Here is a 17,188-nt window from a genome sequence, read left to right as displayed (position 1 = left end):
TTTAGACCCTCTGGCTGCTCTGTCATCTCTCTTCTAAATCACATTCCATTTTCTTTTCACCTCGAGCTTTCCATTTGGCTTGTGGGAGAGGCCATGGGGCAACTGAGAAGCACTTATGCAAAGAGTTTGGGAGGCCCCGACCATCCCATTTCAGAACGGCTGCAACCATTTATGCCATCCTGTTTCATCTTCCTTCTTATCCCTCCCTCCATCTCTCCCAGGCCTGAGGTCCCAGCAGCCCATCGGAGAAAGGAGGTGAGGGTACAGTCAAGGGCAGTGGGAGGAAGTGGTTTAGATTTCTTTCCTTTTCAACAAATACTCAAGTTTGAGAGACATTAGATCCATCAATCAATGAGTCTTCTCCCCAGGTTTTATGACAGCATCAAACTCAAGTCACCTGCAGTCCACCTTTTGATTTGGACCATATCTGTGTACCATCTGTACTATTATATCTTTACTAGTCTTCTTTTTTCTTTTTACTTTTCGGCCACACCGTGTTGCATGTGGGGTCTTAGTTCCCCGATCAGGGAGCGAACCTGCACTCCCTGCAGTGGAAGCGCGGAATCTTAACCACTGGACCGCCAGGGAAAGTCCCTTTACTAGTTTTCTTTAAATCAACTCATTTTTTAAAACTTCAAACTTATGGCAAGCCAGAATCATTTGCATAAACAGAAGATGGTTGTAAAAATAAATCTTATTTTGCCAAAATACTATTTCCCACCAAAGGCTTTCTGAAGCTTGCTCTCTTGCCGTTAAGAAGAGATGCGCTAAGGGTTTGAGAGGTTAAAGACGTGCTAGCACCTGACGAGCCTTTCTTCTTGGAGGACTTCAAGGAGGATTGAAGTGGGAGTGACTTTCTCACCACACCAACTAAAATCAGGTCCTATATCTTTATCCACATGCTTGGGGAGGGATGACTTAGGATCCCAACTCTGCCGCTTCCTGGCTGTGTGGCTTTGGGCAAGTGACCTTGCCTCTCTGAGCCTTGGTTTGCATTTCTGTGAACTGGGGGTAATAATGCCTCCCTTGGGTCTGGATTCAGTCCTGGCCCCCCTCTTTCCACTGGGACCCTCTGCCCCTAGCATCACTGGGGATGATTTCCTGGTTGGGACCTCAGTTTCCCTGAGTTCCCATCATCTGTCTTGCTCAGGTTCTCAGGTGAATCTTTGACACAGCTCCTGAAGGAGAACTGGGGAAGGGATGAGCTCTGAGCCCTCTGGGGCTATGACAGAGCAACTGGAGTTAGGTGTGGTGAGGCCATCAGTTCTTGGCAGGAGCAAAACCCGCTCTGACTCTGCAGTTTGCATCCGGTTCTGCTGAGTCAGGGAAGGGCTCTCGGGTCTCTGTACTGCTGGCTTTTAAGCTGCTGGACACATTGAGAGCTTGAGCCCAGGACAGGTATAGACTCTAGAAGGAGCACAGTTTGATCCTTTTTGAAGTGCCAGCTTGCCAATCCGTTGCTAAGTCAACCTAGTAGAATTCAAATGACCTACAGAACGATGCTGTTCCCTAGGGACTTTCCATTACATCGGGGTGCTGGGCAGGAATCCTGCAGTATCTTCCTGGCTTGCTTTATTCAGTCTTGTGGGCACCGTGATTTCCAGCCTCGGCAGGTAAAGGGCTCCTGCAAATAAAGAATACCTCTTATTATGATGAACAGAAAATAAGACAGACAGATCCCTCTGTCTCTTGTCAAATAAAGACAGTGTCTGTGTAAACGCTTCTGCTTCATAGGCTGCAGATTTGCTCCCTTTGGCATTGCTGAAATTGTTGAAGGAGAAAATTAAGGAACTTGGGAGCTACTGTAAGGTTATTACATAGAGGAGGCGGCTCATCCCTAGCTCAGGTGGGTGACCTGAAGCTGAGTTTGGGCTTCTTCTTGGCGGCATCTACTTGCTGCTTTTTGCACTGGGATGCTGCCTGGGCCTCCTGGAATCTTCCCACAGAAGCCTGACTCACATCAAAGTGCTGATGACACTTGAAACATACCACTGGTCTTCGAGTCCATTTGGATACCATGTGGTGGCTTCCTAGGTTTTCTATTACTTTATTCCATTATTCTATTACTTTTTAAAGTAATTATTGTCCTTATTATTTTTTTCTGAAAGACAAATGCAAGCTGCATTCTCTGTGGTTTGTGTGTTTTCAAAATAATAGAATCGCTCTAATAATATAATATTGTTATTTACAGATGTTCTTAGTTGAACATTTAAAACCAAAAGAGTTTGGTGAGCTGGGTCGGGGCAGAGATCACAAATTCAGGTGTTATTTTGCCTCCATCACAGAGTCTGACAGACCTGGATTCAAATCCCAGCTCTGCCACTGATCAGCTGTGTGACTTTGGGCAAGTGACTTTGTCTCTCTGAGCTTCACTTTTCACTTCTGTGAAATGCAGATAATAAAGCTTCCCTTAAAGAGAGAGTTTGGTATCAAATGTTTTTGCTTGCCTGGCATCCTTGCCCCATTCTAGGACCAGCAACTTCTCCCATCTTCTGGGGAAATGTATCTCCTACGTTATAACTATAGTTATAGTCTATTGAGATTGCTGACAAGCCCCTCCCCCCAAGGTGGGCACATGACTCAGTTCTGGCCAATCAGATTCCATCCCTGGGAAGAGAGCGGTTCACTCTTTCTTCTGGGCAGTCTAACTAGAGGGGTACCAGCCTGGAGCTGCCTGTGACTATGTCTCTTGCAGGTAGCGGAGCAGGCATGGCTGCATCCAGCTACTCAAGTGAAGTCTTTAGAGCTCCATCTTTGTCTATCTGGTGGTTCCACTCTTGTCCATGTTGGCTTATACAGGTCCCATGCCCATCTCTGAACCAATCATTCTGACTGGGTTTGACTGGCCAGAAGGACTCATTTGTCCATCCTAAAGCCTGGGGTGGTCAGAGAGTTGCTGAGGGTCATTCCCCAAGGGAAGATTAGGGCGCTCTTCCCAAAGAAGGACAATGGGTCTTGATAAGCAAAGGCAACAGACTGACTCCATCCCTGGCAGAGAGAGCAATGTGTACAAAGGGGTGGAGCTGTGAAGAGACCTACTGTGAGCTCAGAATTCAGTGTGGCTGGAGGGAGAGGCGCAGGGTTGGGTGAATGACAAGAAAGAAGCTGGAGAGAGAGGTTTGGACTGGATCGTGAGGGGCCTCATGTTCCCCAAATAACAGTGAAGTTTCCACATCAGTGGGATTGTCCATGGAGGGGTGAGATAGGTCCTTACTGCCTGACACCCCCCAATCCCCACCCCAGCACTGGACCAACTCTCATCTATAAGGGGCACTCACTAGACGTTTGATGGGAAAATGAAAAATTTTCAAATTCTCCAAGAGGAGGAGTTATAAAAAGGGAAGGATATTTTTATTTTATTCTCTCATAGAGAATATGCACATACTTATTAAAAGATGTAGTATTTGAGTGGTGACCACGGATTCAGAATTGCCCCAGGCACTTTTCATGAATAGATTTATCCTCACCACAGTCCTGTGAGATAGGGATTATAATAATTATAGCTAAATTTATTGAATACTAGTGCCTAACATCATGCTAAGGGCTTTATTTATACACAGCATCTTAAGTTAATTCTCATAACAACCCTATGAGGTAGGCATTATTTCACACACACTCCCATCTTACAGAAGTATACACCGAGGCCCAGAGAAGTGAAGTGTCTTGTCTGAGGTCACACAGCAAGGAAGCAGCAGAGGTGGGATTTGAACCTGGGTGCATGGTGATTTCATACAACTGTTGCATGGGCTCTTTTTGCTCCTCCTGAGATATTTTTATTTGCTCATTTCTGGCACGAGGATGATGCTCTCAGTGTCACTGGAGACGAGGATGGTCCTCTGCTGGACCTCAGTCACGTGGAGCCACCTGAACATGGGCAGGAGGCTGGCCAGGGCTGTGTGGAAGATGGCAGTCACATAGCCCCAGCCCAGCTGGCACTGACCACCGTGGTACACAGAGGAGGCTAAGCAGGCTTCCTTGGCAAAGGGGGAGGCCAAGCTGATCGGGAAAACCAGCAGGCCCACAATGGTGGCGATGGCTAGAAACAGCAGCAAGGAAAACCAGTGTGTCGGTCAAGGGGCTCTGGGCTGCCTTTCCATCCCAGGACTCACTCATCCACCCTCCTATCCCCCTCCCATCCATCCATCCACTCACTTATTTATTGGCTCATCTATCCTTTTATCCACCTATCACTCAGCTTAGCCTTCCACCCATCTGTCCATCTACTCACCCATCCACTCATTCTCTCCATTCCTACACCTCCCTATCCATTCACTCATCCATCCAGCCAGCCAGCCATCCACCCACTTAGCCACCTGCCTTCCACCAATTCATCCATCCATCCATCTATCCATATTCCAGTCTACCCATTTTCCCCATCCTTCCATCCATCTATCTATTCATCCATCCTTCCAGTAATATGTTTATTGATGCATCCATCAACTCGTCCACCTACTTACCCACCCTACTCCATCCATTCACCAACCCATCCATCCATCCATGCACTCATTCATCAAAACTGTTAGGCACTCTGTCAAAGGTACTAATGATACTAAGAAAATGAACCCGACACCTCTGCACCTAGAAGGCACTCCCCGTGCAGGAGAGTCACGTGACCTGCAGCCACCCTTCAGCCACTCTCGTCCACTTGAGGTTACCTGCACATGCCTTGCTCTTTTCTCTGTGCCTTGGCCCGTGATGTTCCCATTACCTGAAACACCCTTCTACATTTGGTTAACTCCCACTCATCCTTCCAGATTCATCTCAGTGATGCCTCCTCAAGGAAACCTTCCTTAACACCTTCCACACACTGGGTCTGGTACCTCTTGGAGTTTTTCTTTGCATCCTGTGCTCATCCTCTTGTGCCAAATACCCACTGAGTTATAACTGCCTAATACACCCCACCCCCAGTAGACACTGGAGGACAAGGACTGTATCTCCATCCATTGATTCAACAAATATTTAATGAGCAACTATTATGTGCAAAGTACCGTGTTAGATGCTGGTGATATCAAGGCAGACATGTCCTTGCCCTCATGGAGCTGATGTTCTAGTGGAGAGAGATGCACAATAATCAAGCAGGCAGATAAGATATTATCAAGCGGGCAGGTAAGTGCTATGAAAAATGGAAAGCAAGGTAAGAGGAAGGGGACTCTAAGGAGAGGGAAGCTCCCTTACCTTGAGGTCATGGAAGACCCCACTGAGGCAGTGATATTTGAGCAAAGCCCTTAATGAAGTGGGAGGAGCAAGATGTGAAGATCTGAGAAGAGAGAATTCCAGGCAGAGGGAACAAGCTTGGTTTTCATGAGCAACAGAAAGCAAGCCAGTTTGGCTGGAGCATGCTGAGCCTGGCGGAGCAGGTAAGAGATGAGGTCAGCGAGCGAATGAGAGCTTCATCAGTGGAGCCTCATCGGTAACAGGAAGTCATTGGCGCGGATAAGCCAGTCCGAGTGGCATGGTCTGATTTCAGCTTCAACAGGACCCACTTGGCCAGAGTGTGGCAAACAGACTCTAGGGGGCAAGAGTGGCAGCAGGGAGACGTGTGAGGTGGTCACCTCTAAACCAGGTGAGAGATGGTGGATAATTAATTGGATGAAGGTTCAGTCAAGACCTGAGCTAGATCATCCCAAGCCGATGTGTGAATTAGAGAAAAGCAGATGCAGCCGGGCAGACGCAGCCCTGCAGTTTTCACAGCTTAGGAATTGGAGCATGGCTAGATTTCAGCAGCTCTCAGCCCTCAGCTGGATGCCCTTATGCAGTGCACAACCTGCCCAACTGTATATGATGGTCCTGGTAAAAATGATGCAAAGTGGATGGATGGGAGAGAAACAAAGGAGGACAGACTATTAAGACTGGGTTTGGATAAGGGCAAGAGAGGGTGATGTTAAGGATACCATTCCCTACCTCCAACTTCTGGCTTGTTAAAGGACCTGGAATAGTCTACAATCCTAGGGTTTATCTCTGAGATTCAACTAGGAGGCAAGACTCTGCTTACAGGCTCATCCATCCATCCATCCATCCATTCATTCATTCATTCATTCCACAAACATGTCTGGAACACATATGTGATAGAAGATTTACCTGCTGTTGCCTGCACCCCTGGCATTGGGCCGCTGCCCCTCCTTGGGCACAGCCCTTTGGGGGCTAAGGCCCAGGACAGGAAGAGAATTGCACTGAAGGCCAATAGGAGTCAGCCTCCAAGGAGCATCACAGCTGAGACCTGCCAGGAAGAGAAAGGAGGGAGGGTGTTGTCTGGGGTGGGGGCAGGCTCTGCTCTCTCTGCTTAACTGATCAGCTACTGAGTCCTCAAAATCCCACAAGGTCTGTGCTATTATTATCCCTGTTTTACATATAAACAAACAGAGGTATAAGGAATTGGAGTCATTTCCCTCAGAGCACACAGCTACTTAAGAGATAGAGTCAGAATTAAGATCTAGATCTACAACCACTATACCCTCCCTTTATTGAGTACCTGCTATACAGCAGAGTCACCAAGAGAGGCACCTTTGTTATCGGTTTTGAAGGCTGTGTAATCTTCCTTAGAGGTGCTGAACTGGGAGTCCCAACCCATTGTGCCCATTGTTGAATCTGGCAATTTGCAGTGACTTTCAACACCTTAGCTGTGGTTTTCAAACCTAGCAGCGCTTAGATAGAGGATGACCAGGTAGGTGTGTACAGGTTGTGCACTGCACAACTCCAGGAGATGCGTTTGGGAGTCATCACAGAAATGCATATTGACTACAGCACTTTTCCAGCAGATGGCAGTATAGAGTCCTGAAGAAGGGGCATCCTTTTCCTAATTTGTACAAAGGCACTGCATGCTGGCAGCTGCTTTCAGGATGATCCTGGGTGTTTGCTAAAATGCGGATAGCCAGACCCCACCCCGCACCTACAGAGTCAGAGGTTAGAAGGAAGGTGAGCAGAAATTGGCTTTTTTTTTTTTTTTTTTACTCTGATGGGTTTAAGAGTGCCCCACCGCCAGGTCCCAGTGAATGGATGAGACCACGCCTCACCTTCCAGGCAAAGTCAGGAATATCATCCGGGGACCTGAAGGTCCCACAGCTCTGGTTCCAGCTGTTACCCTGAGGCCAGGAGCAGTAGGTGAGGACACCAAAGGAGAAAGTGGTGGTCTGGAACCAGGCAGGAGAGATGAGGCTGAGGGCTGAGATGCAGGTTAGGGAAAGCCCCAGAGTTGCCCACACGCTGCCCACCATCAGGGAATGTCAGTGACCTAGAGGTCAAGGGACAAGATTAGTGGAAGGAGAGAAACAGGGGCTGGCAAAGGTGTCCCCCCTCCCCGGCCAGCCAGGGATCTGGTCCTGTCTTCAGATCACAGGTCATTAGCCTCCCTTCGGCCTGGGATGCACTTGGAGGTGTTAATAACTGGGGTGAGGGTGGGTCTTTTCCCTAACAAGTTCTGAAAGTCGAAACTCCAAATTTTAGAATGAATGTTAGTGCTTAAACAGACCTTGGAGCACAACCAGTCCTCGGGAAATGATCATCACTGGTCCATGTGAGCCCCCTCTCGTGTTTCATTCATTCATTCATTTATTCCTTCATTCATTCGCTCTGCCCATCAAGGCTTGCACTTTCCAAAAGGTCTGCTTCTACCCTGCCCATCAGCTATCTCCTCTCAATCCTTAACCATTATTTAATGTGTATCTTTTTGTATGGAGGTATTTTTGCAAAATCAGTATTGTTCAGTATATGTGTATTTTTCATGTATGTAAATGGCATTGTTTTATATATCGCTGTTTCATGCAGTGCCACATATGACCCTTGAGGGATAGTCAGGTGGCACCTGAACCCAGCCTTATATGCCAAGAGTTACTTAGTTTTCAATTCTCCTTCAATCCTTCTCTTTACACCAAGGAGAAAATGTCTGTTGGAGCTAAAGGGTCTTAATCATCTCCCAAGCATCTGTCTATCTCCTCTTTTTAAAAGACAGGGAGCCCTGAGCAAGCAGTGGGGTCTAGTGAGATTTGGGGGATGTAGTTGGATTTTCCTTGTATTTGTTGTGGTGTTTTTGTTCTATTTTTTGGCATGATACCGGTTATCCATCTTAAACTAAAATCTATTTTAAGGAGAAAGAGAGTTGATTTCAAGTCCAGTCTTACCAAAATAATAATAGAGGTTGGATGAGATGCTGAGGCAGGATGGTGGTTTGCTAATAGCCAGCATTGTCATTGATGGTCAGAAGTGAGGCCCAGAAGGGCTGAGGCAGCCTAAGGGCACCCGGGATCAAAAGCAGCTGAGCCAGCCAAGGGCACCTACACAGACTTTCCAGGACTTCAACCTTGGGTTTCACTTTGGGACTCTAAGCCCAGCCAGCACTTTAAACGTGGCCGGAATCCTGGGCTTGGAGGCCAGCCAGTCCCTCTACCACTTCCCAGCTGTGTGACCTGCAGCAAGTTGCCCCATTGCTCTGGGCCTCAGCTTCTGCATCTGTAAAAGCAGATTCTAAATCCCAGGGGGCCTGTGGTGTTGGGTTCAATCACTGAGCAGGATGATGTGGTAGAAAGAAGCAACAAACCACGTTTCCCCCCTATGACCTTGGGGAGGTCACCTCGTCTCTCTGGAAATGGGGGTAGGGTAGGGGTAGGGTTCTAGGGGGTCAGATGCAGGTGTGCTGCAGGGAGAGGGGCTGAGCTAAGCCTGGGAAGGTAGGTCAGGGTAAGGTGGCACAGACATTTTATTCCCAGGATTAGAAAAACCTCACGGCAGCTAGCCAGCAAATGAGACACGGCCCCTTGAGGAAGGGAGGGTGGATTTGTGTCCTACACCAAAATCAGCCTCAACTTTGGGGCTGGCAGGATCCCGAGGGGTGTAATTCCAGCCAGGAAGCTGGGGAGCCCAGAGCTGACTGAGGCCCGTGATTTTGCCTCTCTCTGGCCGCCCCAGTGCCTCTCCGGGCGTTTCTGACCTTGAAAGAAGTTTTGTTCTCCAGATAATGTGCTCAGTGTCACCTGGGAAAATCACACCAACCGTCCAGGTGCCCAGAAACTTAAATGAGGCATTATAACCCGAAACCACATCCGGCCAGGCTTCAATTACCTGGAATCCACCTAAGGGAAACATGAAAGGGACTGAATATTTTCTCCTCCAGCTCAGTGCTTAACTGTTAATGGCAGTTGACAATTCCTGAGCACTCATCAAGCCCCATTCTAAACTCTTTCAGTGCCTCATTCAATTCAAGACTGTGGTCCCTCTATGATAGGGTGGGTAGTACTGTTATCTGAGTTCCCATTTTACAGATGACAAAACGAAGCCTCAGGAAATGAGTGGTGGACCAGGGACTCAAACTCAGGGAATCAGGCTCCTGACTCTGGGACCTAAACCCAAAGTGATATTAAGAAATTAGTTTAAAAGTCAAATACCCCAGCGTTTTTTAGGAGCTACCCAGGGTTAGAATTTGGTCAACCCTCCCACCTGCTCCAGCCAGTGAGCATGGATGGCCAGGGTAGCCATAGCCAGCCATGGCAGAAGGGGAACTGGGATTCGGGTATTTAGAGGTGGCTGCTAGAGCCTTGGTATGTCCCCATCATCCTGCTGTCCGTGTCCTCGTCTGTGAACTGGAAGGAATTGATCATTCATTCATTCAACTTTTATGTGCCCAACCCTGTGTGACCTTCACAGATACAGTGGTGAACAGAACATAGTGCCTGCCCTCAAGGAGCTTAGGGTTTCGTGGGCAAGGCAGACAAACAGGGTGGAAGAATATGGTCCATCATCTGTCCATCCAGTCAACAAATATTTATTGAGTATCTACTATGTTCCGAGAACTGTTCTAGGTGGTGGGGGTTTAGCAGTGAGGAAAACAGACAAAACGACTGTCCTCATGGAGCTTACACTCTAGTGGGAGAGAGAGACAATAAGGAAATAATATATAAGATGCCTGATGTAAATAAGTGCCACAGAGGAAAATGAAGCTGGGAAGGGAGATGGTGAGTGACTGGGGGATGGTCAGGAAAGCCCCATGAGAAGGTGACCTTTGACCTTTTTTTTTTTTTTTTTTTGGCTGTACGCGGGCCTCTCACTGTTGTGGCCTCTCCCATTGCGGAGCACAGGCTCCGGACGCGCAGGCTCAGCGGCCATGGCTCACGGGCCCAGCCGCTCCGCGGCATGTGGGATCTTCCCGGATCGGGGCACGAACCCGTGTCCCCTGCATCGGCAGGCGGACTCTCAACCACTGCGCCACCAGGGAAGCCCAGAAGGTGACCTTTGAGTAAGAGCTGAGGGAGGAAGCCATGTGGATTTATGGGGGAGGAAATTCCAGGCAGAGGGAGGAGCAGGTGCAAAGGCCCTGTGGTAAGCGTGTACTTGGCGTGTTGGCAGAAGCGAGGAGGACCCGGTAACTGGAAGGAATGAGGAAAGGGGGAGAGTGGTGGGCCTTGTAGGCAATGATAGATCTTTGGCTTTTACTTTCTGAGTGAGATGGGGAGTCTGTGGGTGGTCTTGAGCAGAGATGTGACGTCACCTGTCTCAGTGTTTTAAAAAGATCACTCTGGGGCTTCCCTGGTGGCGCAGTGGTTGAGAGTCCGCCTGCCGATGCAGGGGACACAGGTTCGTGCCCCGGTCTGGGAAGATCCCATATGCTGCGGAGCGGCTGGGCCCGTGAGCCATGGCCGCTGAGCCTGCGCGTCCGGAGCCTGTGCTCCACAACAGGAGAGGCCACAACAGTGAGAAGCCCACATACAGAAAAAAAAAAAGATCACTGGCTTCTGCATGGAGGAGAGGCAGAAGGAAGGGCGAGGAAGAAGCAACCAGAGGCAACTTCAGTCAGTCAGGTGAGAGACATCAGTGGACCCGAGAGAGAGGAGAGAGGGAGGGTGGGGGCGGATTCTGGATCTTTGTTGAAGGAAAAAGGTAGGTCCGGCCAACCAGCTTTGCTTATGGATTGGACTTGGAGTGTGAGGGACCAAGAGGAGGCAAGGATGCCGCCAGGGCTTTTGACCTTGGCCCCTGGAATGGAGGGGCTGCCCTTACTTGAGATAGGGAGGCTGCAGGAGGGACCGGTTTGCTAGGAGAGGTGGAGATAGCTGAGTGTGGCGTAGCCTAAATGAAGCCTGAGATGTGTATTTCGCCAACCCATCGATCAACAGATGCAAACAGACACAGCGTCACACCAAGAGAAAGCCCAGGGCGATGTTGGGGCAGGCACAGAGGAGGGGCACCTGATCCAGCCTGGGTGCCAGGTGACATCCAGGCTGAGATCTGAAGATGGGCAAGTCAGGTTTAGGGGAGGACTTTGACCCGCATCCCTTGTCTCATTCTCCTAGCTGCACAGCCAGGTCAGCCCTACTTCTGGTGCTTTTCCAGCTCCATTACAAGTTGGCTGTGTGAGCTGGTCGAATTATGATGTAATGTAATGGCTCCAAGCCTCTGTTTCCCCATTGCAGTGGACTGTTTGTGTGCCCCCCAAAATCACATGTTGAAATGCTAACCCCAGTGGTGATGGTATTGAGAGATGGGCATTTGGGAAGTGATGAGGTCATGAGGGTGGACTTATGAATGGCATTCGTGCCCTTACAAAGAGACCCCAGGGGGCACTCTTGCCCCTTCTGCCATGTGAAGACATAGCAAGAAGACAGCCATCTATATACCAGGAAGCGTGCTCTCACTAGACACCAAAGCTACCTGATCTTGGAATTCCTAGCCTCCAGAACTGAGAGAAATAAATTTCTGTTGGTTATAAGCCACTTAGTCTGTGGCACTATGTTATAGCAGGCTGAGTAGACTAAAACACCCACCTGCAGAAAGATGGCCATATCCTAGACCAGTGGGACTTAACCTTTTGGAGGTGATGAATTCCTTTGAAAATAGGATTTAAAAGCATGGATGCATTCTTCATGCAGACGTACTTGTATACACCCCCCCCCCACACACACACAGTATTGTAATTTCAGGGGCTCATGGACCCTTAAAGCCCATTATGGTTCCTGGACAATACTTTCCTCTCTCCCCATCCTGACCTCACATCCCTCTTCCCTCCAGACTCACCACACTTCAGGTCAAGACCCTCCAACGTGGCCACTTCTTCTCAGGCTCCAGCTTTGAACATACGTCTGCGACCTCATAACAGGTGTCCTTCTGTTTGAAGGAAACATTCAGGCTGCTGAACAAAGCCCAAGTGTGTGATAAGCTGGCCTGAGGGGTGTGTGTGTGTGTGTGCGCGCGCGTGTGTGTGTGCGTGTGCGTGTGCGCGTGCATGTGTGTGTGTATTTTCCTTCCCAGTTCCTTAAATCGACAGGCTTTCACTGGGCTGCTGGGTGGGTTGGGCAAAGAGGGAAAAGCCAGCCCCAAATCAGGATGGGGTGAGGGTATGGGGTTTCCTGGGTAGGAGAAGGCATGAATAGGGATTAACCGATCTACGATTAAACACCAGGTGTTGAAATTCTTGCCACTGTGCTCTCTACTTTTCTGCCTTGGTAATTCTAGTTGAGGGATATTTCTCTGGGATCTGGATACCTACCCTGCAGGCTGTAAACCTGCGGAGAGTAGGCACTGGATCTGAAAAATCTTTGTCTCCCACATTCAGCATAAAACTTGGCACAGAATAGGCGCTTGTCTTGTCTTTGCGGTAAGTGATGGAAGTGCAGCTCCAATTGGCTCAACTAGAAACGAGAAATGCATTGGCTTACATAACTGAAAATTCTGTGGGACAGCTTCAGGCACAGCTGGCTCCAGGTGAACAAGCAATGGACCTCTCTTTCTCTCTCCATCTCTCAGCTCCATTTTCTGCTGAGTTAGGTTCGCTTTCAGGCAGATTCTAACAGTGTTGGCTTCTGGTGCCTCCAGGCTTAGCAGCCCCAGAGAAAAAAAAGCTCCTCTTTGCACATAGTTGCCGCAATTGCTGTGATTAACGCTCACTGGACAAGCTTGGGTCCCATCATTGTGGCCAGGGAAATGGGATGCTCTGATTGGCCAGACCTAGGACCTGGGCTCAAGGATTAGGGATTGAGAGTTGGAGAATGGGGATTAGAGTAAGCATGTCATGAGGCTCACCGCGCTAGAACTACATGGACTAAAGGTGGGGGCTGGGTTGGTTTCTAGGAGGAAAACCAAGGTGCTGTTAGCAGAGGATGGGCCGCGGATGCTGGGAAGGTGAGAACAAGAGGCGTCACTCTGATGCTATGAATGCTGACACGACAAATGAGACACATCAGTTGGTGCTGTCAGAAGCAGGAAGGTTCAGTGATGCCTGAGACCGAGCCTGGAGTCCCAGCTCTGCCACCCACACTCAGTGTGGCCTTGGTCAGGGGATCTCTGCTTTACTGGGCCTCAGTCTTTCCACTGTAAAATGAGAGCCTCTGGAATACACCAGGGTTTTGAAGAGATGATTGCCAGGGTTTTTTTCCCACTCATTCAGTCACGTATTTATTCTTTTTCTTTTTCTTTCCTTCAATCAGTATTTGTGGAAGGGCTTTGGAGCTAGTCTGAACTGGATCTGAATCCCAGTGTGATATCTCTCAGGCTTGAAGGATGCACCTTCTCAGGTGTGCTTAGCTGTGTCCTTCCTGGCCACCCAGCGGCACTGGATGCCGTAAGCCTCCGCTCACCTGCCCCTGCAGGCGGCCTGGGTCAGTTGCTGCAGCCACTTGGCCAGTTCAGCCTGCGGTGATGAGGCCTGAGTCGTGGCTTGGTCTCCCAACGACCCCAGCTGTGGTCCAGTCCGACCTGACTGGATCCTTGGCTGGGGGCTGGGAATAGGGTTCTGCTGCCTCCTCTTCTAGACTCAGGTGAAGCTCTGGGTGTAGAACTGGCTTCCCTCATGGCTGCCTGGAGGTGTAGGTAACACAGCTCAGACATGAGGAGCAGTTGGGCCCAATGGTCACTAATGGCAGACAGGAAAGGGGACGGGCCGGCAGATGAAGTTCTTGCCCTTTGTCCCTGCATGTTTCACGTGGCTTCTCCAGAGATGCCCTGAGCAGTGGAACTCCCAGCCGTATTTTCTTGGAAAGCTGTGGCCAACTTAGTAAGACACGTCTTATATTTGCTCTCTCTCCTTCTCAGTCTCACAGTCCCTTTTCCTTCACTCTTGTTAAGCTGGGATTTCATCCCTAATAAGGCATTAGCTTATAAATCTTGCCTCAGGCTCTGTTTTCTAGGGAACCCAGGCTGTGATCCTAGCTGTGTGACCTTGAATGATTTACTTAACCTCTCTGAGCTTCAGATCACTTACCTGTGAAAAGGAGATAATATAGCATCTCTTATAGGATTGTTGTGGCGTTTAATGAGACAGCTCAATAAATTACAGCTTTCATTAGTATCACTACTGTGAATGAGGCATTGGATTGTATCATGTGAAAACATTTATTCAACGTTGAACTCCATAAATATTTATTGGGGGTCAGCTCTGATTCAGGTATTATGCTAGTCTCTGCTCCCAAGGAGCTCATAGTCTAGAAAGTGAGACAGAGAAGTAATTGGGCAATTATACTACAGTGTCATCAGTGTCTAGTTGGGGCTAGAAGACTCAGAAGCTTCGGCATGTGGGTAAGGGATGGTGATCAGGGATGGCTTCTTGGAGGAGTTGACTTTAAAACTAAGATCTGAAGGACACATAGTTGTTACAGATGATGGAGGGCAAAGTGTTCCAGACAGAGGCCACGGCATGGGCAAAGGCCTGGTGTTGAGAGAAAACATTTCAAAGAACGTACTGGCTCTCCCCTTCAAGGAGCAGGTAAATTACGGGAGAAACAAAATGAATAAATATACATCAATGAAAATGTGTGAATATGGTCTTTGCCAAGGAGTGTGTGAGTTCTGTTCAATACAGTAGCTGTAGCCACGTGTGGTTATTTAAGTTAATTAAAATGAAACGAAATAAAAAATTCAGCTCCTCGGACACAATGACCGAATTTCAAGTGCTCAGTAGTCATCTGCGATTGATGTTGGACAGTGCAGATATAGAACATCTCTGTCATTGCAGAAAGCTCTACTGGACAGAGCTGCCAGTTCAGGACAAACATTCTGGAAGAGGGGGCAAACAACGGCAGAGAAAGGGTTCTGGGAAAGTCCCTGGGTGGCACTGTCCTCTCTCCTCAGGAAGAGAAAAGCCGGGGCTGGGAGTGGTGGGTGGGGTGTTGGCTCTGAAAACAATGTAGAACCTGACACCTCTTTGGTCAGGGTGTAATCTCTGGGTGTGTGCTGGCTGGCAGCCTCTCACCTGGGAAGGAAGACACAGGAACACAGAGAGAATCAGCTAAGGTGGGGCTGAGCCAGGAAGTCCCGCCCCTTCTGGGGCCAGGAGGGCTCTGGGAGTTGTAGTTTGGCACATCTGAGATTTCCCCTCAAAGCTTGATGTGGGTAGAACTGACACTGGGCATTTCTTGGGGTGTAGAGTTGGGGGTGGGCTGGCTAGGGCTGGGGACACATCTGGGTTTGGGGTTTCTGTGACAGGTGGCAGAAAAAGGACTGTCTTCTCCCTTCCCCCACTTAAGTTCTGGGATAGAGAGGAGAGGCCAAGATGGAGGACTAAGCTGGATGGGGAGCTGAGAGACATCCAGTTCAACAGAATCCTCAGCCCACATGTTCTGGTTCATTGAGATGTGCCTGGGAGAGACAGGAAGTTCTGATAAGGTTATGGAGGAGAGATAGTAGAGGGTACCCTATCAGCTGTTGGCCATTCATGCATTTAATCCAATATTTATTAAGCGCAGTATTTATTGAGCACTTACTATGTACCAAGCTCTGCTCTAGGCACTAAGAATAAGGAGTGAACTAAAGAGATAAAAGCCCCTGCCTCCAGAAGTTCTGGAGAGGACAGCAGACGATTTGCCTTTGCTCATATAATATACATGTAATGCAAAAGTCCTGCTTAAAGGTTGATTTTGAGGCATTTTAACTTTCAATCCAACCATTCTCTGTCCCCCACCACAAAGACTCCGCCCTGGGAGTGGTAGTCGTATTTAAAAGCCACTCAGTTGGGTCCTACTGATGGCTGTTCTCAAGACATCCAGATACAGGAGATTATTCTAAGATGTAAGACGTTGGGACTTCCCTGGTGGCACAGTGGTTAAGAGTCCGCCTGCCAATGCAAGGGAACCAGGTTCGATCCCTGGTCCGGGAAGATCCCACATACCGCAGAGCAACTAAGCCTGTCTACCACAACTACTGAGCCTGCGCTCTAGAGCCTGCAAGCCACAACTACCGAGCCCACGTGCCACAACTACTGAAGCCTGCGCACCTAGAGCCCGTGCTCTGCAACAAGAGAAGCCACCACAATGAGAAGCCCGCGTGCAGCAACGAAGAACCAACGCAGCCATGGGCGTCATGGGGCCACTGCCTCACCACTTCTGGGTTCCATCACTGTGGGCAAGTCTCAGGCTGCTGCTTGATAAAATGCTGATACTTACTTCAAAAGTGCAGATTAAAAGAAACGAGATATGATGTATGTATCTCCTGTAACAGGGGTGCCTTCTTACACACACACACAAATTGAGAAAAAGACAGGTAAGAGAGATCCCTGCCAATTCTCCTGAAGCCACACAGCGTGATGTTCTTTTTCCTCTCTTTGACTTTATTGAGGTCTAACTGACGTACAATAAATTCATGTATGATTTTAGATCCTTCAGTTAACTCTCCGTACATTTCCTTCCTAAGGAAGAAAGCACGAGTCACAAATACAATTCAATTTATTCGTGCAAATATTGTTTACAATGTCTGTAAGCTCCACGAGAGCCTGTATATTGCCAGATGCTTCACCACTGGGTCCCTGACATCCAGCATACTGCAGGTGCTTAATAAAGACCTGTGGAATGAAATGAGTAAAGGATAGCAAAACAGGCATTTTCCCATTCAGGAGCAACTTCCTTCGATTCTCTCAACTTGTCCAAAAAGTTTCTAAATGCCTCACACCTCAACCCCCACCTCAACACAATGGCAGCAGGCGTGGCATACAGTAGGCGCCCCAGCGGGAGTGAACAACCTCCTGCCAAGCCCCTGGTCGTGCGGTCCCGGGTGCAATTCCCCTGATTGCCGCGAGGCGACGCGAGCGCCTCGCGCAGACCGCCCCTCCACCCCCACCCACCCAAGCCGGCGCCCGCAGCCCAAGAGATTCAATGGGCGAGGCTCTAACCGTGCGCCTCCTGAGTTCCCGGGCTGCATTAGGCTCTTGGGGGCGCAGACCCGGCGGCCGGTCGGTGTCCATTGCGGGGGATCCTAGCCAGAGCCGCGGGCTGACCCCGGG

General features: G+C 49.1%; 1 protein-coding gene across 1 annotated transcript; it reads right to left on the bottom strand.

The window, feature by feature from the left end:
• Positions 1-3,743: 3,743 nt before the first annotated feature.
• Positions 3,744-7,211, bottom strand: LHFPL7 (LHFPL tetraspan subfamily member 7; the record flags this gene model as incomplete). The annotated part of the gene is given in 4 exon segments (XM_079943203.1): positions 3,744-4,036; positions 6,079-6,187; positions 6,191-6,217; positions 7,011-7,211. Coding segments are annotated over 4 exon segments (600 nt in total). The 3' UTR covers positions 3,744-3,773.
• Between the last annotated feature and the right edge of the window lie 9,977 nt (positions 7,212-17,188).

The sequence above is a fragment of the Stenella coeruleoalba genome, assembly GCF_951394435.1.
Source record: "Stenella coeruleoalba genome assembly, chromosome: 14".
Taxonomy (NCBI): Eukaryota; Metazoa; Chordata; class Mammalia; order Artiodactyla; family Delphinidae; genus Stenella; species Stenella coeruleoalba.
This window is presented reverse-complemented; position numbering and strand designations above follow the sequence as displayed.